This window comes from Caenorhabditis elegans, chromosome X, assembly GCF_000002985.6.
Source record: "Caenorhabditis elegans chromosome X".
NCBI lineage: Eukaryota > Metazoa > Nematoda > Chromadorea > Rhabditida > Rhabditidae > Caenorhabditis > Caenorhabditis elegans.
The window spans coordinates 5,690,769-5,714,144 of record NC_003284.9 but is presented as its reverse complement, the minus strand read 5'-3'; the positions used below and the strand labels follow the sequence as shown (position 1 = coordinate 5,714,144).

The 23,376-nt window shown below is 36.1% G+C and overlaps 3 protein-coding genes and 11 non-coding genes across 15 annotated transcripts; 6 read left to right on the top strand and 8 right to left on the bottom strand.

Moving 5' to 3' along the window:
* Window positions 1-403: 403 nt before the first annotated feature.
* E03E2.2 lies at window positions 404-495 on the top strand. The gene has a single exon (NR_071109.1). It is a non-coding gene; the product is annotated as an Unclassified non-coding RNA E03E2.2 (non-coding RNA).
* E03E2.t3 lies at window positions 421-493 on the bottom strand. The gene has a single exon. It is a non-coding gene; the product is annotated as a tRNA-Lys (tRNA).
* Window positions 496-3,519: 3,024 nt separating the features above from the next.
* On the top strand, window positions 3,520-8,455 carry cat-1 (Major facilitator superfamily (MFS) profile domain-containing protein). The gene is made up of 11 exons (NM_001029765.5): window positions 3,520-3,668; window positions 3,719-3,813; window positions 3,866-4,023; window positions 4,079-4,267; window positions 4,310-4,452; window positions 6,297-6,479; window positions 6,530-6,631; window positions 6,748-6,922; window positions 7,617-7,732; window positions 7,775-7,940; window positions 7,989-8,455. The coding sequence occupies exons 1-11, from the start codon at window positions 3,560-3,562 to the stop codon at window positions 8,212-8,214; spliced, it is 1,662 nt and encodes a 553-aa protein (NP_001024936.1). The 5' UTR covers window positions 3,520-3,559; the 3' UTR covers window positions 8,215-8,455.
* On the bottom strand, window positions 4,689-4,770 carry E03E2.t2. Its single transcript has one exon. It is a non-coding gene; the product is annotated as a tRNA-Ser (tRNA).
* Window positions 6,036-6,117, bottom strand: E03E2.t1. The gene has a single exon. It is a non-coding gene; the product is annotated as a tRNA-Ser (tRNA).
* Window positions 8,456-8,713: 258 nt separating the features above from the next.
* Window positions 8,714-8,844, bottom strand: W01C8.12. The gene has a single exon (NR_071108.1). It is a non-coding gene; the product is annotated as an Unclassified non-coding RNA W01C8.12 (non-coding RNA).
* A 1,772-nt stretch (window positions 8,845-10,616) lies between these two features.
* Window positions 10,617-10,741, top strand: W01C8.10. The gene has a single exon (NR_071107.1). It is a non-coding gene; the product is annotated as an Unclassified non-coding RNA W01C8.10 (non-coding RNA).
* A 3,331-nt stretch (window positions 10,742-14,072) lies between these two features.
* W01C8.9 lies at window positions 14,073-14,200 on the top strand. Its single transcript, NR_071106.1, has one exon. It is a non-coding gene; the product is annotated as an Unclassified non-coding RNA W01C8.9 (non-coding RNA).
* Window positions 14,127-14,336, bottom strand: W01C8.14. Its single transcript, NR_071105.1, has one exon. It is a non-coding gene; the product is annotated as an Unclassified non-coding RNA W01C8.14 (non-coding RNA).
* A 146-nt stretch (window positions 14,337-14,482) lies between these two features.
* W01C8.15 lies at window positions 14,483-14,616 on the bottom strand. The gene has a single exon (NR_071104.1). It is a non-coding gene; the product is annotated as an Unclassified non-coding RNA W01C8.15 (non-coding RNA).
* A 1,857-nt stretch (window positions 14,617-16,473) lies between these two features.
* Window positions 16,474-16,696, top strand: W01C8.11. The gene has a single exon (NR_071103.1). It is a non-coding gene; the product is annotated as an Unclassified non-coding RNA W01C8.11 (non-coding RNA).
* Window positions 16,697-16,836: 140 nt separating this feature from the next.
* W01C8.5 (DM13 domain-containing protein) lies at window positions 16,837-19,674 on the top strand. 2 transcript variants are annotated; one of them, NM_076558.11, is made up of 9 exons: window positions 16,837-17,238; window positions 17,292-17,463; window positions 17,603-17,687; window positions 18,141-18,333; window positions 18,401-18,505; window positions 18,557-18,648; window positions 18,718-18,896; window positions 18,945-19,057; window positions 19,109-19,660. In NM_076558.11, the coding sequence occupies exons 1-9, from the start codon at window positions 16,846-16,848 to the stop codon at window positions 19,310-19,312; spliced, it is 1,536 nt and encodes a 511-aa protein (NP_508959.1). In that variant the 5' UTR covers window positions 16,837-16,845; the 3' UTR covers window positions 19,313-19,660. The 2 variants fall into 2 exon arrangements, with proteins under 2 accessions (NP_508959.1, NP_001123187.1); NM_001129715.6 differs by lacking the exons at window positions 16,837-17,238; window positions 17,292-17,463; window positions 17,603-17,687 and adding an exon at window positions 17,735-18,077 and having other exon boundaries at window positions 19,109-19,674.
* Window positions 17,711-17,841, bottom strand: W01C8.13. Its single transcript, NR_071102.1, has one exon. It is a non-coding gene; the product is annotated as an Unclassified non-coding RNA W01C8.13 (non-coding RNA).
* A 44-nt stretch (window positions 19,675-19,718) lies between the features above and the next one.
* On the bottom strand, window positions 19,719-21,746 carry W01C8.1 (uncharacterized protein; the record flags this gene model as incomplete). The annotated part of the gene is made up of 6 exons (NM_076557.3): window positions 19,719-19,796; window positions 20,346-20,421; window positions 20,469-20,609; window positions 20,656-20,706; window positions 20,749-20,790; window positions 21,699-21,746. The coding sequence occupies 6 exons, from the start codon at window positions 21,744-21,746 to the stop codon at window positions 19,738-19,740; spliced, it is 417 nt and encodes a 138-aa protein (NP_508958.2). The 3' UTR covers window positions 19,719-19,737.
* Between the last annotated feature and the right edge of the window lie 1,630 nt (window positions 21,747-23,376).

Here is a 23,376-nt window from a genome sequence, read left to right as displayed (position 1 = left end):
TTGATCATATAAATGAATGCGATGTGTGCCGATTTTTGGGTTGGTTTTGTTACATGAAAAAACAAACAAAGAGAGCATGATGTCACTAAAAATATGGAACATCCAGTTTATTGGAACATATTTTAAAATAGAATCACAAGAGCATAGGCGTTTTGATTACAGTGAACCTGATTTCAAACACTATCCATCAATTTTAAAGGGGTCCGAAAACAATAACAGTTTGTCCTATCATGAAAAGTTATTATGTTAAACTGACATTTAAGACGTGGAATCAAAACTATAATTGAAACCAAACATTCGAAAATTTCATCAAACAATGAAGGTTGTGATATTAAATATAATTTATAATAGGAGTACTTTAAAACTTAATATATACAATAAAAACAGAATATGGTGAAACTTTGGAACAATAAAAAGTCAAGCCACCTAGGGGACTCGAACCCCTGACCTTAAGATTAAAAGTCTCACGCTCTACCAACTGAGCTAAGGAGGCCCTCCATTGTTCGAAAACTGTTTGAAAAGAAAACATTATACCTTTTTGATCGAAGAATAGGCAAATTATTTTGATACATACCTACTTTTTTTAAATATTGAACGGTTTTTTTCAGAACTCGGAAAAAAAAACTACATAGACTCTCTCTCTGTTCACGAAAATTAAATCGATTAATTTGAAAACCTGATCTAAGTTCTATTTTGAAAAAAATATTATTCCTGATGTTTATCTGTCTTTATTGGATATCAAAATTTTATTTTCAGTTAAAAGTGGTTACAATTTAGAACCATAAAAATGATTTTTAATCATTGCTCCGTTAACCGTTGTCCATCTTCAATAAAACAACACATGTTCAACGTTGACAAACTTGAATTAAAACAAATTTTTCATAGCTCTATAAACTCGGTGACAAGAATTTATGTTTATTATAAAACATGATCATAAATTATACATTGTACCCCACTCAGAGCTTTACTCCATTTTCATATATGCATGAATACGGTTATAACTGGAAATTGCGAGAAAAAAACCAAGAGAGGAGACACATAAAACCATAAAATTGGCTCTTGTCAAGGAATTTATGACAGTAATTTCGATTTTTTGCTTAGACGCCTCCATTTTTGTTACAGTAGCGATTTTGGACTACTGAAGTGAGTTCCGTTCCACTTTTGATTGTCTTTACTGCTTTCTCCCATATAACGTCATATAAAAAATGATTTTCTCATCCAAGGCTCTGCAGGGTACCTATGAATATGCGTAATAGTCGCTCTAAAAGGTTTCTCTATTCTTATTTCTCTTTTTGTCGTTATGAGGACCAATGATTTGTCGGGAAGCAATTGCATCAATACATCCTGTCATTATCTCTCTTTCTACTTTTTCTTTGGCTCCGTTTCACCACTTACTTCATATTTTTGTCTACTTTTGCACAAAGAAAGAAGGCAGTTTACCTGTTCAGCACTCAAAATATGTTTTGCTTCTTCTTCTTCGCTGTTACTTTGAGCTCTCATATCATTCTCATCATAACTCGAGCAGAATTCAAACCATGAAAAGTTCTATGAATCGATTCACACGCACATTGGCACTTGACAGATGAGACTTGTGCGGCGACGTCGTCGCGTTGCAGTTAAGTGAAAAATGCGAGCATTATTCTCGAGAGCATCATTGAATTCGAATGAGATTTTGCTTCTCATTTCACCTAGGGAGACATTCGTCTCAAGCACTTTTTATAGCTTCGTATAAGCCTTGATTCGGTAGAAATGTGTATTTTATTTGCATAAGTTAAAAAAAAAGTTGTATTCAATATTAGAAATCTGTGTACTTCTGATCTTTAATTTACCTACATCGTGATTTTTTAATTTCAATACTGAAAGTTATTGTTTTAATTCTATATTCAAATGCTTGATGCTATAAATAGGAAGTTTATTTTACGAAAATTGTCTTTGTTGCAGAAATACGGTACCCGGTCTCGGGACGAGAAAATTTTGTTAACTGCAAGAAGGGACTCACATTTTGGGAGAACTGTTGTTTCAAATTTTCCTTTAACAATAACAAAAACTGTACATTTTTACAAGTCGTGAGAAAAGCTATGAAATGTTGTTGAAACTAGAGCAGAAACATGAATTTGAAAGTACAGTACTTTTTCAAAGCACACATTTTTTTTTCCATTTAACTTTTAAAAATGTTATATAATTTCATAGCATACTCGGCATTTAGCAGTCCATGTTTAGGCTAAAACCTGAGCCAAGTTTTAGGCCTCATCCACTTTGTCGTAGACAACATCAAAACCGGGCCCCAGGGATTTTATGGTCGGGCACATACGGGTTACAATATTCCCGCTGTGGGCGCAAGGTAAACATAGTGCGATGAACATAGTGGGTACCCGCTAGAAATCGGGCCAAAATATCACCTAGAGTCCTATTTTGACAATACACGTGACCTCCAAAATTGGCGGGACCTAAATTTTTGGATTTTTTTCATATACGTAACGCAGTTTTGTTCTTTCAAGTTTATATCAACAAAAGATAAATTCCAGTTTTTTTTTGATAGCGTGTCATACAGTATGAAATTTATAAGTGTATGTATAGTTCCCATATATAATCATTTTTATGCTTCAACTTGCAGTCTCAGTCACTCCACCAAATTTTTCAATGTTTTCCCTGACGTGAGAAAATATGAAAATATCAACGAATTTCAATATTTATTTCAAACTCTTTCTTTCTCTTTTTTCTGTGAATATCTTCAATTCTTTTGTTCATAAAATCAACGATATTCTTGAAAAATCTCTCACCCTCAAGTTACCGAATTACAAATAATTTGCCTAAACCAATGCTTATAAGGGATATTGTATTACATACTGAGTAAAAGAAAATAAGTGCGTGTGTGTGTGTGTTAAGCATTATTCTTTACTGAATCATTCATCATTCTGGTTTCCGTTGTTACCCATTCCGCCCGTTGGTTTCTCTTCTCCTGCCCCCACCATCTACTGTTAGAAAATTGTCTTCCGGTACTACGAATCTCTACACTGCGCCCACATCTTTTTCTGATGGAAATGAGGAACATTTCACGGGACCTCTGTTACTTTCAATAAATTCTTCGACACCAACAATCTAAAATTTCTCTATCTATTCCGGGAATTCTTGAAAGCCGTATAGACAAAAATGCGAAATGAGCTGTCATTACCAGTGTTCACCCTTTATATTTTTTCGTCAAGGATGCTCCTTTGCTTCTGCCGCTTTTTTTCCTTCTTTCCTCCTTTATTCTTCCATATTTCACAATCAATTCCTTTTTTTCGCGGACTCCAGCTATAGTCATAATAATCGAGTGACATTCAACTGTGAGATTCTGTGACTTCTTTCGTTTCTCGTGCCTTTCCTTTGAAGTTATTATGCATAAATAATATCAAATCAATTTTTCAGACCGTGGGAATCTAAAACGTGCCCCTTGCTCGCTTATTCTTGCGTATAGACTCATAGACTCTCAGTTTTGTTATCACATTTCTCACAATTTTCCTTTCATTTTTCTCTCAGTTTCAGAATCAACATTCAATAAAACTTGGAAGAAGGAGGTATGTCGTACATTCTTGATTGGATCAGTACCTATCGGAACAATAGGAAAATTCTACTTTTAATCGTATATATCGCTTTGTTTCTTGATAATATGCTTCTAACTACAGTTGGTAAGTTTCTGGAAACATGAAAAAAATAATTGTACATGTAATTTGCTCAGTGCCAATTATTCCTGAATATCTACTCCGTATGGAACATCCGAATGAAACTGACATTCTGTTCAGTCACAACTCTCAAAAGCGTGTGAAACGTCAGGTTTGCTCAACTGGACGTGTACGGGAAATTGAAATTAAGTAGCTTATTTTAGTGGGAAGATGATGACAGCTGGGATGTTCCTTTGAAACTGGGTAATAATGCTGATATTGATTGGGACGAGAACCCGATCGGCCCAGTTGGACGAAGTGAGAGGAGAAAGGAGTCGGACAGAAAAAATCATAATAGTAAAAACCGCGAATACAATGATCGGTATGATGAACTCGTTTTTTTCTTTGCACATTGTTTTTGCAATCTTTTGTTATAGAAGAAAATATATGTCTCCTGCTGCCAAGAAACCTCCGGTAGAAACTGAAGAACCTGCGGTACGTACAATAAGTGAGGAAGAAAGGCATAAGCTCCTGGCCAGTGAAAATGTACACGTTGGACTCATGTTTGGATCCAAAGCTCTGGTTCAGCTTCTAGTTAATCCATGGATTGGACCTCTTACAAATAGGTGGGCATTTAATGGGAGTATCGGAAACAAAGTCGTGTTCAGAATCGGCTACACTATGCCTATGTTCGGAGGTTTTGTCATCATGTTCTGCTCGACCATCCTCTTTGCATTTGGAGATTCTTATTTCACACTATGGTTGGCTAGAGCACTACAAGGCGTGGGGTCAGCATGCACAAGTACTTCAGGTTGGTTGTATAATTACTGTAGAATCAATATAGTAATGAAAAGAAGCCTCAAAAATCTTTGAGAACTAGAAGAGATATCACCTTTCCATGTAGATTGTGTCCTTCTTGAACATAATTTAGTATATATGCTGAAAATAACATTTAACTTAAAAAACAAACACCAAAATTTAGTTTTAAAACACTTCTAACCATTTCAATAGAGAATTTTCTAGCAAAAAAAAGAAACAAAAAAGATTCGATCAGGATGAGATTCGAACTCACGCGGGGAAACCCCAATGGATTAGCAGTCCATCGCCTTAACCACTCGGCCACCTGATCACGGCTGCACGTATGATAAGATGAAAATATGATTTCCATAAAATCAAAGAGCTCTGGGAAAGGAAGCAACAATTCAAAAACTGACTTTTAAACTATCACACAATTGAAAATGGTCGTGCCAGCGTGAAACATCGAAAGCCATGAGTAAAATAAAAAAAACCTTTGAGCATCATAAAAAAGAATGCGATAGATTTTATTTGCAGAGGATTTCACAGCTGATCCGCTTTTTCTGAAATTATTTTATGTAAATTATTTTTGTAATTAGCATTCTCATCGCAAAGTTTTTTTTAGTATCATTTTGTTTTAGTGGGCAAGAATAAAATGTTCCTTTGTTTTTTGATAGAACTACAATTTCGAGTTTCATGTAGTCTTTATCGTTCTTTACCTAAACCATTCTGATTAAGAGCTATGTCTATTTTCGATTTGAATAAGAAATTTTATGAAATAGTTAGCGGAAATCATCAAAATTTAATGGTTTCGGTCAAAACTTAAGAAATTCTATGAAACATAAAAATGCATGCGCATTCTTCCTGGGGGAGTACACATTTTTGTAAAACGACAAATGATCGTGTTAGAGAACTTTTTAAAGGAAAATCTGAATAAATTATTTGCATTTTTTATCAACCCGAGCTTCTCCATTTTTCAATAATTTGATTACCCCGTAATCGAGAGTTACCGTATTTCTTCTATTAATGTGGCCTCCCTATTAGACTTGCACTCCCTATTAGTATTGCTCCTTGAACACATCCGAAAATTAGTATTGCACTCCCTATTAGTGTTGCACTCCCTAATAGTCTTGCGTCTACTTTTTTTGGTACAAACCCACCTCACTAATTTTGAGATTTTAACAACATTTTTTGCCTACTTTGCAACAATTTTTGGTAAAATTTCTATGAAATTGAAGTTATTGTACCTTTTTGTTGCAATTACAATCAATTTTTCTGAACTTTCACACAAGGTTCGAGTTTTTTCAGAAAAAAATCAGAAAGCTCAAAGTCAGAAAAATTTTTTGAAAATTAATATTGCACTCCCTAATAGTCTTGCACTCCCTATTAGTATTGCAAGCGGGAAGACCATCGAAAAATAGTATTGCAGCCATATTAATAGAAGAAATACGGTATTACAAAACCAGATTTTTGTTCGAAAAAGGGAAAATACTCTGAATCCCATTTAACTTTGAGAGTAGAGTAAAAATTTAGATTTAGTATCACTTCTAACAGTTCAAAAATGCACCTTCTAATAAAACAAAAGGAACAAAAAAGATTCGATCAGGATGAGATTCGAACTCACGCGGGGAAACCCCAATGGATTAGCAGTCCATCGCCTTAACCACTCGGCCACCTGATCACTAAAAAGGGGCAAGGCGACGAGTGTAGTTATACTCGCCACACGCGGCCGCTCCATACTAGCCTCCCTCCTTTTCTACTCACAAGTAAATGCAAGCATACTGGGAAGGGTTCTCGCTGTGTAAAGTAGTACAACCAACTGAAACCAAAACGAGTTGTATTTCATTTTAATAATTTCAGGAATGGGTATGCTTGCACAAGCTTATCCAGACGATCTGGAAAGAGGAAGTGCAATGGGTATAGCGCTTGGAGGCCTGGCACTGGGAGTACTAGTTGGTCCTCCGTACGGTGGATTATTGTACCAATGGAGTGGAAAAGAACTACCATTTGTCCTTCTCGCCCTTCTTGCTCTCTTCGATGGATGTGAGAATGTCTATTAATGTGTTAAAGTGATTAAAAATTTATGTTTCCAGCAATCCAATTCATGGTTTTGCAACCAAAAATTGATAGAGGAGAACCGGAAGGTTCAAGCATCAAACAACTGGCTAAGGACCCGTACATCATCGTTGCTGCAGGTGAGTGGTAATAAAAATTGAACTGATTGAACTATTCTTCTGTGAATGAAATATCTGAAAAATTAGCAAAAATATAACTTAACGAATGCATTATTACCTGATTTATATAATTTCAGGAGCAATCACCATCGGAAATCTGGGAATAGCAATGCTGGAGCCATCGTTGCCCTTATGGATGATGGAATCATGGGGAGCTAATTCGTTGGAACGTGGAGCTGCATTTCTGCCAGCTTCAATCTCTTATTTGATTGGAACGAACATTTTTGGACCTTTGGCTCATCGCATAGGAAGGTTTGTTTTATACTAATGTCTGAATTTAAAACTGCAAGGAAACTTTTTAAAGTGGAGTAGCGTTTATGAGGTTTAAAAAGTTATTTATAAAATTGGAATGAAATTTGAATCACTACGTTATATTGACATGTTTTTTTTTTCAAATAAAAAAATCAAAAATCAAATTATCGATTTTTGGGCCATTTTTAGAAATTCAGCAAACTTTTCCTGGGTTTTCAAGTTTTCTTCATCGAAAAATATTAGAAAAATTGATAGTTTTTGCTTCAAGGTAAATGTCAAAGATACAATGAAAAGACCAATCGATCGGAAAACGGAAAAAATCTGGAATCTAGGTCATTCATTTGCGCGGGAATTCAAAAATAATTTAGTCTTTTCTAATTCTAATGCGAAGTTGGGAAATTTTTTTTTCTCAATTTCAGAAAACTTCTATATGATTTTCTATGGTGCTAAAATTACCAAATATCATAATAAAAGTTTAAAGAAATTTTGGAAAATGTTTTTATTTCTTGTCTAAAAACGTTTTCAACTTAGTTTCCATCACCCCTTTGACAAGAAATTAAACAAAATTTACAATTTTTCGATAATTGTTTTCTATGATATTTAGGCATTCTAGTACCATATCAATGACAACTCTTTAAGAAAATCTAGGAAACATATATTTTCTCCCTACCAAAATTTAAATTATCTCTTCCAGATGGCTCTCCTCTTTCATTGGTCTTGTCGTCATTGGTTTCAGTCTTCTGTCGATTCCTTCTGCAACGTCCGTCGCCGGACTTATCATCCCTCACGCTCTCCTCGGATTCTCTATCGGTTTGTTTTTGCCAAAGATTTCATGACATTAGATTTATCTAGGTATGATTGATGCGTCGATGTTCCCACTCATGGGCTACCTTGTTGATATCCGTCACGTCGGTGTCTACGGATCGATCTATGCCATTGCCGATGCCGCCTTTTGCTTCGCCTTTGCCCTTGGACCATTCTTCTCCGGACCACTTGTCAAGAGTCTAGGATTCCCAACGTAACATACAATGATGAATTGACAACAACACTAGATAATAATTTTCAGGATGATGTACATCATTGCCGTCATCAGCTTCTTATACGCCCCTCTCATGTTCCTTCTGAAAAACCCCCCTGTTCTAATTGAGCCAACCCCCCAAACACAGTCAGTGGAGCTTCGTCAAAATGGAGACTCGAGAGTCACAAATGAGAATTACGAAAGAATTGAGGGAATGAATATTGCTGGACAACTCCAGCAAAACAATATGTACTCTGCAACCAGTGCATTTTAGAATTAAATAAACTTTTTCATTAGTCTCTCCTACATGCAAGTTAACCGCCCGTAATTTTTTAAAACTAAATTTTGTTCTCAACTACTTTTAATCGTTCTTTGTTTAGTCAATTTTATCATTTAATTCAATCATTTTTCATTGATCATCTATGTTTTTGAAATTATTTAATTTTTTCCTGAAATGTGTGAATGAGCGCAAAATTGTCCAATTTCTGTGTAGTTAAATAAATGATTCTCTGGAATATCAAGGCAATAAAAAACTAATAAAAATCTTCATTCTGTGAGAAAAGGCCAAAAGATCAAGAAGTAAAAGTTGAAAACAGAATTTTACGATTTTTTTTCATTTTCAAGAGTATGAATTTCAGTACTCTTGTTCATTTTCACAGTAACGAAATACATCGATAATCAGCTCAAACTACAAACTACACATTATTAAATTTATGTACAGTTACATATAGCCTTCTACAACAACAGTGTATCGAATTTTGTTCCAAAAGTTTTGACTCCGCTCATCCATCTTCTGCTGATTCGCTTCTCATTCTACAAGTTGACCATGATAAATCTCATCCTTCACTTTCTGGATGACACGCCAGCCCGCATACTAGCCTATAATTACGGAATAAGCCAAGATTCGCAAGCGAGATAAACTGCATCAGTTTTGAAAGATTTGTAAGTGTCCCACCCCACCCCAACCTCTTCATCAAATTATTAAGTGCTCCCTTCCATGTCTCTTCTCAAAAAACAGAAGCGCCTAAATAAATATTACGCAGATGGTAAAAGGTGAAGAAGGACATGAAGATGATGAAGAAAACGGTTGGAGAATAGCATGTTTGAGGTCACTCGATTATCGAAAGTGGGTATAGGAATGGACGCAAGTAAGTGCTACCCTCTCACAGTTCGTTGCACATTCAATGGAATTGTGACACCTGGAAGGGGTGATGGACAAATCTATCATTCATACAGTTGGTGTTCTGAGAACTGGATATCTCTTTTTGATTTTTTGTTTGACTGTAGCTTTTCGAATTCGAATATCAAAAATTTAAAACTTTGGAATGCAATTTTTTGTAAAGAAAAACCCATGTAAATAGAAATGACCAAATATAACGAAAAATGTTTTATAAAATTACATTCCCAACGACTGACTAGGTCAACTCCCACCATCGTTATAATTTTCCTGAATAATTTAAATTTTAAAAAATTTAGAAGCTGCAAGTCTAATTTTCTTTTGTTTTTACTTTAAATGCTCCAAAACTTTGAAAAGTAACCAATTTTATATAGAAAACTCAACTTGATATCGTTTAAACAACGAAAAATACTTACTTCGAGTATAGTCATTAATTAAAGTAGAGTGTCAATTTTTCACATTTTCTTTCAAACGGCTACTGTCAAACTTTTTGCGATTTCTCGGCAATCGGCAAAAATTGCTTACTGTCACACAACCGTACGCTACCCGAGACAGTATTGAAAACGACATATACAATATGAAGCCACTTGAGTCAGTGAAGATTTGTAAGAAACTGGGCGAAGATGATTATGTGCGTTTTTTTGTTGTTTTCCTGAAAATCAAGACACTGTCCCGCATTTCTCTTTGTTGCTTGTCCGGCCCTCCTCCGTATCTCACTGTCAAGTCTCTATTCGCCTTCTTAGATGAAACGTCGTTTTTCCAGTGAAAGAGGCCAGCTTGCAGCTTTGATTTTATCTCCAGTCGGGTTCTTCAATCTTCCTTTCTGTCCCTTTCTGCATCGTTACCGACAAGCGACAACGTCACAAGTTTTCATTGAAGTTTTTTTTGCAGTCCCATTATTTGCCTCGCGTATGTTTTTTCCACTTCTTTTCACCGCCTTCTCCCGAATTCAAAAGTCTCATCATCGCTCATCAGTTAATCGAATTAATTGAGTTCTATAAAAGTTTATTTCGGAGTGTCTTCTCATCCACGAATTATTGATGGCTGAGATTAGATAGAATCGCTGAGAATAATGACGAGAATAGTTTTCTTCACAGGCGTTTCGATTACTGTTTTTTTTTTAAATTCTATTAAATTGTTTAACACAACTTAAAGTGTTTGACCTTTTTTTCGTTTCTTTAAATATTTTTAAGAATTCATATTTAAAATATGAAAATCGTTGAAAATAAGACAGTACTCGCAATTTTTAAAAACAACTCTGATTTCATAAATTTGAGAATTTGCCTAACTTTAAGCTTTGACTTAAAAGTTTCACCACCTTGGTTCCTCAAATTTCTGAATTTTTTTTTGAAGCTCCATTCTATATTCATCATAAGCTGATTAAGTAGAGCATATTGAAACATTGTTTCTATTTGATGTGGGCCACTGTTCAGTTAAAAAAATTAAAAAATAGTGAAAACCCATATAACGTTGAGAGTTAATTCAAAATAGCAGCAAGTTAAGATGCACATTTTGGCCATCGCCTCAACGGCTCACTTCACAAAAACCGTATTCAATAGTGTTGAAAGCTAACAGCTTTTAGTGACCAATGTCCCGCATCAAATAGCCCGTCTTTTTCAATATTCCACTTCACATCTATTTTAGAACAGTTTCTTTTGAAAATCAACAGGCATTGAAAAGGCATCTGACGGCAACGAAGAGTGAAATGACGGATGAGGATAGTGCGCGGAGAGGAGAAAATTGAAGGAAAAAGGTGAACGAATATACACATAAAGAACAATTTTCGCCAAATTTTCCGCTCGTTTTAATTCTTTTCGGCCTTCCAACACACACTGATCGATATGCTTAGTTCAAATAGCCAGTAATGTTTTGTCGCTTTTACGCCGCCCGTTCGACGCCCGTCAATAACCCCCAATACCGCTGGTTATTCTGGCTTTTTGACTTCTCTCGCCACCGTCCTCCTGGTTGTCTTACTTTCAAAACCAAAGCCGAAGCAAATGAAAGAGAATCCAAGAAGACTCGTTTTCATTTCGTTCTCACACATTTAATTACAAATCAAAATCTTCATCGTTCTCTAAAACATCAAAACCAACCCACAAAATGCAATCATTCTTCGGCATATCCTCCATGCCACACCCCCGGTAGAAGGTGTCGATTCGCGCCTCCTATCCAAGGACAGCCTTGATGAGTCACTAAGTGACTAAATAGTCCGACAATTGTCAATTTATAGGTCACAACAGTTTGTACATTCTGGTTTGTTTCTGGTCCTTGAGTCATTCTGGATTATCAGGCGCTCGCATCGCACAGTATGTAGATGTTTTGCGCGAAAGTCTTGCATTGTTGCGATAATATTACTTAACTCATTTCTAACAAAATATTATCTTTGTTTTGAAACGTTGATTTTCAAAAGCCTTTTAATAAATTAATTATTTTCAAATATATAGACCCCACCCCCACGTGAATTTAAACATTTAAATTTCGTCTTTTCTTTTACTTTTCAGTTTATCAAGAAAACCTATTTCAACCTGAATTTGTTTGTCTTCTTTTATGTTTTAGAATTTAAATATTTTGTTTTCTTCCTTGTTACGCAGCAAATCAAATACAGATTTCAAACAGAAAAAAACCTTTTTTATCATCTGAATTTTCAATCACAAATAACATGTTTTTTTTTCTGTAAGAATTAAGGTAATTTCAAATAAAACTACCTAAAGACAAAACACTTAAGTTTTCCAAAACACCTATTTTAATGATTATTGAAATTAGGACCCTCTACTAACCTGAATTTTCTCAAATATTTTGCTGATTTTTATCAAAAATTCATTTTCTTCTACTTTTCCATTTATGATGAAAGGTTTGCATAATCTTTAGCGCATGGGTTGATTTATGGGCCGCTACTACTTTTATTTTTTGAAATCTAACAACAAAAAAAATCGCTGCCAAGAATCTAAAAAATTATAAATATGATGTACATAAATAATCACGAATTAAAGTAACTTGTTGTCCGCGTGGCGAGACCAATGTGTTAAAAAGTTGCAAAAGTTCTCATCTTTAGACATCTATGTAATAATTTTAAAAGGAACCCATTAGCGTCGTCCTTCTTCACTTTTACAAAAAGTCCGTTTTACTTTTTTCTGTCAAGGTTAGCAATCCGTTAGCAGGATTTCATACTAGCTGTGTTTTGCCCGTTTTGTAAGTCTTCCATCAACGTATTTTCACACCAAATCAGGCTGACAAATCGCTGGCATGGCCTTGGCACGCACACCTTTTCCCTACACCTCCCGTTCTAATATACTTTGCCCTTTCTTTCTTGGATTCTTATTTCAAATTATTATTAGCAAAAATGAAACGGCGGGGGGCTTCGGTGGACTGGTGGTCCTTACGCATAAACAACGCAATCTAAACAATGGTATTCCTGGCGGCGTCAAGTGCTTGCTTAAGGTTGTCAAACACGTATGCCAAGAACAATGGCCCGGTTTAATTTGAATAGGTCTACCGGGAAGAGGGGTGGCAGGTAGGCAGATAGGTACCAGAAGCACAGTGTGTATAGACTGTTTGCATTTACTCAAAACCTAACGACTTCTTCAAGCTTCAGTGTACAGTCTATTATGTTTCATCCGTCTTCTCTCTTCGATGGTGCGTCGGCTAGCGCTACTCGTTCGATAATTGGAACACGGTTTCCAATTAACTCAACCAGAAAGCTTAGCCCTAAAACGTATGTCTGAAACCTGACTCCTCCCCATCTAATATCTAATCAACGAACGTTCGCTTTTTTTTATTTTCTAGGTTCATAGGAATATTCGGATAAAACAGTCAGTAAGTAGGTCTAAATTGTCAGTCAAGTGACCAGATTTGCATGTTTGAATTGACGGGCGACAGTTGCTAGAATGCGTTGCATTTATGTGATGTCCACCCATTTTATTGGCTTGATTGACCAGTCGAATGCCTTTTTTGACCCAATCTCGGAATACCGTCTATCCGTTTTCGTCCCTTTAAATGTCACATTTTTCCCTGAATTTTCATTATTTTTATTAACTGATTTAATAAGGAAAGTAGTTCAGCTCACAATTAGACTTCGTAATTAAATTATTAAAAAAAAACTTCCTATTAGCTGCAGTGGAGCACTTTAAACTTTAAAAACTCCAAATAAACATGTTACAAAACAATTTTAAAACTTCCTTAAAACATGGTTTCCGTTTCTTATCTTCTAGATTAAAGTGTTCCGGGAAGCGGGATAGCTAGGTCGGTAGTGAATCTAGAGGTCACGAGTTCAAGTCCGGCCTCACCCCCGAGTTCCCAGGCTCCATTGGGATGTGGAGCAATCCACTACTGCGTTATCTGCTACTGTCCCCTGTTAGGAAGTGGCTTAAATTATAGCCCAGTGGGATCACCACCAGGCAGTGTAACTGACTCCCAGATCCGCAATGGACCGTCCATCAATTTTTTTTGAATCTGTGGTTGACTTTTTTGTAGTGACCTAAGTTCTCTTTCAAATGACACAGACTCAGTTTGAAAGTCGAATTGTGAGCTAAAACACTTTCCTTGTAAAAAATAATAATTGAACTAAATTCGATTTCAAAACAACAAGGCCATGTTCGCCATTTTTCAAAACTCCAGTCATGTCATTTCATGTTTCCTGTGAAAATCTAGACTTTTAGTTTAGTTTTCCCTCAATTTTTTTTCTCAATAAGACTACTTTATTTGGTGTCAAACCAAAAAATAATATAAAGAAAAAGTCCATATTGACCAAAACTCTTGTATTTTGCCAAAACATATGCACTACACTTGACGTAGCCACCCCCCTTTACTCGAGTACCATTCATTCCGGAATGCGCGACTCTTGTGTTCTTGTGTCACTGTGGGGTAAACGTGAGAGGCCAGAAAAGTGCCTCCAAATCCTGACATAATTAAATTTGAAACTCCCTACTTCAACCGACCACCAACAAATGTGGGCATCTCTTGAAAAGCTTAATTGAAGACCACCCTCATAAGCAATAAATGTTGTGCTGGCTCCAGCACAAATGTGCACACCAGCTTTCATTTCCGCTCAGGTAGCTTCTAATTAGTGGTTTCGGCTTCCAGGCTTTCAAAGCAGCATCCACACTCCTTTTGATGGCACCACTATGTTTGTGTACCTAAAGCTCATGGGAGTCATCTAAGCTTAAACCTTGTTTGCACACTCCTGTTCTCACTTCTGACGTTGTCCTTCTTTTCTTTTTGCCTGATCCATTAGAAAAATGGGTATTGTTTGACGATTCAGTTACACAACACCTAGCAGGTGCCATCAAGAAGCTAAAAGAGGTACTTGTCTCTGCCGTATTGTCAGTTTTCTGGACTGAAGAGGAGGGGACACAAACATTTAGAACGTTTGTGACCTTATGCGCATGCTCACAATGAGGTGATTTATGCAAATTAGCTAAATTTCGTTTTCTCGAGGACCAGCGGGGGAAGTTCCGGTAGTGATTGGTGAGGTGCCCCCCGGACAACATTCGAACACATGTTCAACGCAACAGCAATGTCTGTCCTTGTTAGACAAAACTTAAACGCGAATTGTGATTCACAAATCCGTATTTGTCCAAGCGAGGTCATGTTCATAAAAAATAATATTGCTCAAATATGGCAACATCGAACTTTTTTTGATACTCATCTTTAAGTGGACACTGAGAAGACAATATAAGGTGTAAATTGTTTTCGTAAAGACTTATGTATTTTAGAAATCTAAGTTTGACCACCTTAGACAGTATTGTCTTTATTTGTCATGTACCCCTACGAATAGTTAGATTTGCTGCCATTAATTGGTTTAAACTGACTTGTTTCCAGACCATCAGTGGTTAGTAGGAATTTAGAAAAATCCTTCCTACTTTAATTGAAAAAGTAACTGAAAAATACGCATATCGTGAATGAAATTATGAAAATATAGGCATACATTTTTTAGAATCAAACGACACCTCTCCAGAGTCTTGCCACTAATCCCAGATTCAAATATAAGTATTATTCAAAAGTTAGACTCAAAGCTCGTCTGCAAAAGTCTTGTAGTCTTACAGACCAATCAAAGTTAGTGTTACATGCAAATCAGCTGTTATTCTCTAAAATATTATCTTGACACTTATATGTCCAATCGTAAACTTTTAATGAACTGTCTGATCTCACGCCAGACACTCCCACCTATAAAGCTTCCGACCCGGTCAAGTCTTCAGACATTTCTGAATTTATGTGACAGACATCATCATAGTTTTATTAGGCGGGAGCTCATCAGTGGGTCAATCCGATTTACCGCGCGCCGTTCTTTTTATGGTCATCGCCACATGTCCCCACCCCAACCCTCATAAAACGGGTATCAAGTTCCAAGAAATGGCGTGGCCCATCGCAAAATGTACTCTATCGGTTGCTTTGTCAGCTGGACTCGTACCATCTCTTCATCTGACATGATGTCTTCTCTAATCCTCTTGTTCTTCACACAACAGTTCGCATCGTTCCGATCCTTCTTATTCTACTAGTGTCAACAAATACGTGTAAGGACCATATGCACCACCTCGCCTTCATCATCTCGCACTGTCCAGCCACGCCTCTTATCCGTTTGACTCCTACCCCTTCTTGCCGTACATCTGTGTAAGCATCTGTCTTCTGCATTATGATTATTATTGCATCGTTCATTAACATAGACTCGAACGGTGGAGCCGTTCTTTTTATCCTCCTGGGGGGACTGTTCTTATTGTTGTCTTTGGCTCATCATAATCTAATTGACGCAAAGTACGAAGGGGGGTCATTTACCAGCGTTTACCAACATGTTCTTTACTTTCTTTTCACTATTCTTTTTCAATCCGCAGACACATCTGTTACTTTCTTGTCTTGTCCGGTTATCCAGAAACTTGATTCTCACGCTTTAGTGTCCTGTTTTCGAAATCTTCTAGTCACTTCGACTTTCTGATCTCGAATTTCATTTTTAATCCGATTTAGCTCCTACATCTCAATTTCTCACTTTCACGACTCAGTCTTCCAAATTTGCGCGAAACGTCCGTTATCCGATGATGGATCAATTCATCCTCTATCTTCCCCTCTTTGAATGTAATTGTTGTGCAATCTGCTGTTGTAAATATTGCTCACGCTGTCCACCCTCTAAGTATCCGCACATGACTGTCATCTTGTGGTGGTGGTGATGGTGGTCCAACCACTCGAGATATACATCTAGGCGCAAAAGTGATGAATTGAATGCTCCGCCTTCTTATTCTTATTCTGTTTCATTCGCGCTTCATTCTCTTTCATCAAAATTATAAATTCAATTGTCCTTCCATTCTTTGCTCAATCTTTCTTCTTTACTATTTTCATTCGGAACTAGCAAAAGGAATATCTACTACAACTACTGAATCATGAATCACTTTTGAATTCTGAATTTCCTTTCGCCATCTTTATCCCCTTCACCAACGTCTCATTGATTGCCACAAACAAAAGTAATTACTGTTTCTGTCGACCAATCATCCAACGCTAAGTCGGATTGGCTAGTTTTAGACGATTCGCAACTTGACAAAAAACGTCATGTTGAATAGAAAATTGTTTTGGAATTGCATAAGAGGTGACAGATGGCCTCAGTTTGGCGGCAAAACTTTGACTTTTTGACAGCACTTTAGATATAATTTATACATATATCTCCAATTGCAAATTGTTTCTTCTCATTGCAAATGCTCATTACTTTTGTTTTTCCAACACTTTTATATTAATTTTCAGAACCGCTAAATGATATCAAAGCTGGTTCAAATAGTGTTCTTGTCCCTTGCGGCAAGTAGCACATATTGCTACGACATTAACACCTACAATGCAGATTACGGAGTTTATGTTGGAGATCTTTCCAGTCCTGAAACGGATATTTCGGGACAAGTCTTCATCGTAAATGCGACAACCCTTCAAATTTTCAATCTGACTTTCTCGCCGTCCCAACAAGACCTCTATTTCTGGCTCGATACCAAAGATGTTCCAACCAGAGAAGGAATCAAAGCACATACTTTTGAATATGGAATTACGCCACTCGGATCCTTCCCAGAAGACAACGACAGAGTTGTTGTTCATGTTCCTGAGAAGCACCGTATTGACGAATTCAAATCATTCTCGATTTATTCATTCAAAACTGATGTAAGTTTTCTAGGCGTTTGACTTGAACTCTAATTTTCTTTTTTTCTGTTCAGAAAAGCATGGCATCCGTTGTATTCCCAGAAAATGTAAAAATCCCAAAATCGGTGAAGCTTTCCACTGAGTTTTCTGGAAAACGGTATCAGCTCAGATCTGGCCCGCTTTACGTTATTGACAGAAGAACCATTAAAGTCTATGGGTTCACGTTTGAGGGAAATAAAGCACCAAGTGAGTCAAATGTTTGTTTTCTAATATTAAAGTAATAGAAATTTTCTTACTCATTCACTCAAATCTTTAGAATGATCATGAACTATTTCGAATAAAACTACGAAAAACCTATCATCTTTTTGAACCTGTTTTTTTGCAGAAACTTACTTCTACGCCGGCCGCGGTGCATCAGTATCTTACAGTTCCGGTGTCAAAGTGGCAATTCGCGGGAAAGACGAGAAAGAGTAAGTGTTCTCTGACAAACACGCCACCACACACTTTGTTGCGTTTCTTGAACCGGGCGGGCGAGCTAGCCCAGAGGCTGACCTCGTACTTGATCACGTACCCTCTCTGTCTCACGCGTTGTCTATCGAGGTTAGAGTGATCAGACGCAGACGGTCACACATAGTTTTGCCGCGCTCAGCATATCTTCCATTTTACTTCGCTCTTTTTTTATCACTCTCATCTGATGATAAGAAAATCGTCCCACCTGCTGTTTGAAATCGCCAGATCATTAATTTCTGTGGGACGTTCGTTCTCATAGCAATTATGATTATTCCATTCGGCAGGTATAAGTTAAGGATACGGGATGCTATTCTAGGAAACTATTGTACCTTATTCTTTTTAGCTATTGCGTAAGTTTAATGTCTAAAACTTGAGAGTTTTTTTTTGAAATAAAAATTATGGACTTTTTTCAGAATTAGTGAAATCAGTGAGAATTATCGCGGAGGCAAAGATATTATCCTCGAGTTACCAGAGAATTACGACATCTTCCACATTGATTGGATCTCAGTTTATTGCTACAAGTACCGGGTCAACTTTGGTTCGGTTCTGGTGCCCACCGATGACACACTTGTCAACCTCCCACCATACGTGCCGTCGATCAAAAAAGTGAGTCATCTAAAACCATGTGATATGACATGACATGAAGTTGAAAATTAATACAAGTCTATTTCAGAACACTGACGGAAAACCTATGGCTCGTGGAGTATTGAAAGGGTCCGCTGAAAGAACAAACTTTACTTTCCAACTCGGGGACGTCGAACATATCAAGAACCTAAACGTAGGGTTGACCAATAGAACTGATAAACTGATAACGTTGACGTTTTTGCAGGGAAACCTCCGCTCACCAAAATACGTTTGGCACGTGAATAGTGTGATGAGTCCCGATCTCTATTTGATGAGAAATGTCACCTATAATTTCAAGTGAGTTTTCAAATTCTGTAAAAACTTAGGGATTCAAAAACAACTTACAATTATACTTGTTGTTTTTAGCGTGGAAGGTGGACGTGAAAAAATGATTCCTGAACTCTACAATCCACTTTACATTGGAGACGATGAAAATGGAGGGTTCAGCGAACTTTCTCAAAATGAGGCTGAAAGAGTGACCATTCATTCTCCAGGACTAATTGAGAGCAACACTGGACCACTTTGTATTTGGATGCACAACAAAGGTTGTCTTATCACATTGATAATTATGAAATGTATAAAGAAATTTTTAGACAAAGCTGCAAATGAACCAGATACATATTTGGAGTGTGATGGATGGCCGGAAGATGTTCATTCGTTTGCATTTACCCCCAATGAGACAACCCCATCTGTTCTTTATTACAACGTATGTTTCATAAAACAAATAATGTATTACTTTTTACTTGAATTTTTATAGAGTGGAAACAACTTCAACATGGGTGGCAGAATTTTCATCGTTGACGAGCTCCCTGAAAATATAGCCGATAGTGCGGAAGTACCGTATAGCCGCGAGAAATGGCACACTTTGGCTCTAAGCCGTCAGCGAGCCGACAAGGTCAATGGAGGAAAGGCGACTCTTGCCGCCGTGTTTTTAATTATCGTTACCATTATTCTGGCTTAATTTATAATTTATCAAAAAATGTGTAACATGTACCTGTATAATTCAATGTCTTTTCAGATAGATCTCTTTCCCAGTCTCTTTCTTCTCCCTTCATTCTTTGAATTACTGTATTACCTGTTCGGGACTTACCATTGCTTTTGTTATGTTTTGTATTTTCTGCTGTTGGGACCCTGCCATAACCCAACTAGTTCCAGTAGGTTATTTTTTGTCTTGAAATTTTTGTAAATCTCAGTTGACACTTTTCTCTCAACACACATTGCTCTTATGCGAATGGTGTCATTTATAGATTTCAAAGGTGTAACGCATGTTTCAAAATTTCAAAATTATATTTTATTTTTTAATAAACATACATTTTTGTACAAATAGCTAATTACAAAGAAATACAGGTCGTAAATGCGTATAGTTACAGGAGTTCCGTAGTACTTTCAAAGAGTGTGCTTCTCGTTCATCAGTTCTTGTAACGCTAAGTTGGCATATTGTGAAACTGAAAATATACGAGGTGTTCAGTGTAAGAATAAACATTTTCAATTTTTGAGGTTATTTTCGAAACCAGGAAATTTGTTTTTCGATAAATTTATGAGAAAAACTGGTTATAAGCTCATGTTGCCAGTTAACGTTTGAGCGGAAAAAGGTTTCAGCTTGCTAAAAACCGACGAAGTGAAAATTTCTGGTAATATATCGTCCAAATATGCTTAATACTGGACACACGCATTTTCGGTTTTTTTGTTTTTGAAGAGTTTGAAATAAAATCTTGAAATTTTTGTAAAATTTTTTGTAAAATTTTTGTAAATCACGCTGTGTATTTTTCAAATTTTCTTCCGTTTTTTTTTAAATAGAATTCTCTTAATATTTATGATAAATCTGGTCCTTTATATGATTTTTTTGATTTTGCAGTTTAAAATTGGAATTATTGAAAAAAAAAATTGCAAAAAAAAAATTTGCAGGCAATTTTCGGCAACGGCCATTGGTTTCGCTTGCCGAATATTTTCAATTTCGGAACTTGTTAAAATTGCATTAAATAAAAAAAACTTACTTTGATCTTCTTGAAATACAGACATGTATGACTCGTAAAGCTTCCTGAACGACTCTATTAGACTTTCCATGGTATTCTGAAAATATTGCTTATACCATCTATACTCTTATGTATTTTTCTTACCTCATTTGTTGAGAATGAATTGCTGGATTCCAAGTCTATCGTCTGATCAATCAATGCAATCGAGTAGTGTCGGAGGTAATTTTTCACAAATAAAATCATGGGTGGTAGACGTTTCTCTTCAGGGTGTCCGCCAAATTTTTCCTGAAGAAAATTACAATGCATAGCCTTTTGGTAGCATACAACTAACCGAAAATAGTTTCAGAAGTTGGCCAAAGGTTTTGATGTTGTGCAGCATATTCTAAAATGCATAATTGTAAACTACACGGAAACAATCTCTCACCGTATTCATTTCTGTAACACTGTATGTTGATGTGTGTAGCCACTGAAAATATTGAAATATCATGAGTAAGTGAACCAAACAATTCTTAGGCCACACTAAAATTCGGCAGGAAATTGAAAAATTGAAATATCACATCAGAATTAAACTTTTTTTATGCTTCATTTTAAGCACGAGATGTTACAAATGTTATTCGTGGGTGGAAGAAAATTTGTCTTGGAAATAGTTGGTTATAGTACGCGTTGTCGAAAAATCTTATGATCAAAACAGTTTTTGAAAGCTTTTAGGTTGTTTTCTGGTAAGCTGAAAATCATCACCATCATCATGATGTTGTCAGGAATTACATCAGATGTGAAATAAATAGAAAAATGAAATGTCCGCAACTGACCTGAAAATGGGGTAGTTTTCCCACGATATTTGTATCTTTTAAAAACCACAAAAAGACCATTTATCAAGTTGCGAATTGCGAAATGCAAAATTATTCAGTACATGAACTCGGAAAATTACAAAACAGTTATTCATTCTATTGCAACAATATACATAATAGTAGTATCAAACTTCAACTTTCACAAATTAAACTAAAGTCACATAATTAATGGAGAACTAACGGTTTTAGATATTTTGAACGTATATACTTAAAATGTTTTTAAGTTAACGAAATTTGTTTCAAAAAGATTAACAATCTTTTTATGGCGGTTCAAAATTTCAAAAAAAAAACTGATTTTAGCTAAATCTTAACTTTTGATAACTTCTCGGTATTCTAGCTGTTGAAAGTTTTAATACATATTTAATTATATATTTATAATTTTATTGCAAAATGTAGGAGTTAAAAAAAAACGTTTTTAAAGTTTTTTGAGAAATTTCGTTACAAATTTTGTTAATTTGAGCATACTTTGATCCTGTACGTTCATAAACTCAAAACAGTCAGTCATCCTTCAATGTATTTGAGGTACCTGTTTCGAATAATCTGCTGAGCCAAATTGAAAGTTTGAAGATCCCATCCTTGAGCGACTTTAGAGAAAAAATGTGAATCGAATTTATTTTTTGGCAGTTGGTTGCAGACAGAACGATTGCAAGAATTGGAGAGTGGTGGCTCTCTGGAACCGCAAGAGATGAACCACCCCGACAATTATCTCCTCTTGCTCACTCGCACGCTGCCGCCACCTAGAGTTCTTCAATTGTTTTTTTTTTTCGGGAAAACCTACAAGAAAAGGAAGTTGGATATGATAGAAATGACAATCATGCAGGATTACAAAATTTGAATAGAAAAATAAACGAAAATGACGATGGCAGATTACTTTTTCAATTGGAAAACAAATCGAATTACAAACTACATGGCATGTGCAGGGATTCAAATTTTTGTAGTAGCACTCGGATGACTTTTTTGTGATGTGAATTTTGTAATGTAATATGACAATGTTGATACAGGAACAACGTTTCAAAACTGATATTTTCATGGTTCCAGTCAGGGCTGTGCTCAGATGATTCTGACAATCAAATGTTTTTAATTTTGAAATCAGGTTACAGTTAAAGCGACGTTTCTCAATATAAGAATGGCCAAAAAATAAAGATTACTGTGGTTTCTAAAGAAATGTGTATGTACATCTGTCCACTCAGCTCGTAAATGAAATGTTAAACTTTATTCGTAACTACTTACTATTAGACAATTGCCTCTTAAACCCCCAAAATCCTTTAGAAATTGGGCTCATTGTAAAAGAATATTACTGGAATTTTTGTTCTCAAATTGCGTCATTTGAGTTTTTTTAAACTAAATTCTAATTCCCAGAGAGACAAAGTACAGCTTTTAAAAGTATTGCGCATAAAAGAAAGATACCGATTTTGTTGTTTGCATTATCATGACGGCTTCTTTACAAGTGTCCCGCCTGTCACCTTTTTACAGTTGGCGCCTTACAATTAGGCTCTCTGACGCAACGGCAAATTCAAACATTGTTTTCTGCCAAAATACATTAAATTTGCATTTTTGTTGAAATGTCGGTGGTAACAAAATATCTCCACTATTAAAAAACCCGTAGCTCATCCGGAAATCCGCTAATAATTAAAGCAACGCTTTTTAACACAATTATTTCCCAACCAACAATTTTTTTTGGAAATGCATTCGGCTTCCCATAGTAACAAAAAGTGACCCTTAAACAGCATTGCGCACCAAAGAAAGGTTCCGATTTTATTGCTTACATTATCATGACGACCCACCGGTCCCTCTGTCACCGTGGCGGCATTGGCTCTCTGACGCAACGGTTTTATTCAAATATTGTTATTTTCCAAAACACCTCTTATCTATCGCTTCTCAAAGTTGCGAGTACCCTGCGATAAACATTTTTTGAATGGCCTTTGCGTGTCCAGTTTCCTTCACAACGACCGTCCCAAGAGAACACCTGCGCCCCCTTTCTGCAGCCTGTTTTTTGTTTCTTATACCCACGTTTTATTCATAACTGCAGCACATTCGCGTTATGTTCTTTCTTATCTGCGTCTCCAATGTCTTATCTTTTGAAGACATTTTTTTCCACTTTTTCCATTGGTTTCTTGAAATTAGTTTCATCAGTTGTACAATGTATCCAGTATTTTGATAATTGTCTGATAGATTCCCTTATCTCTTACCTAACATATTACGAA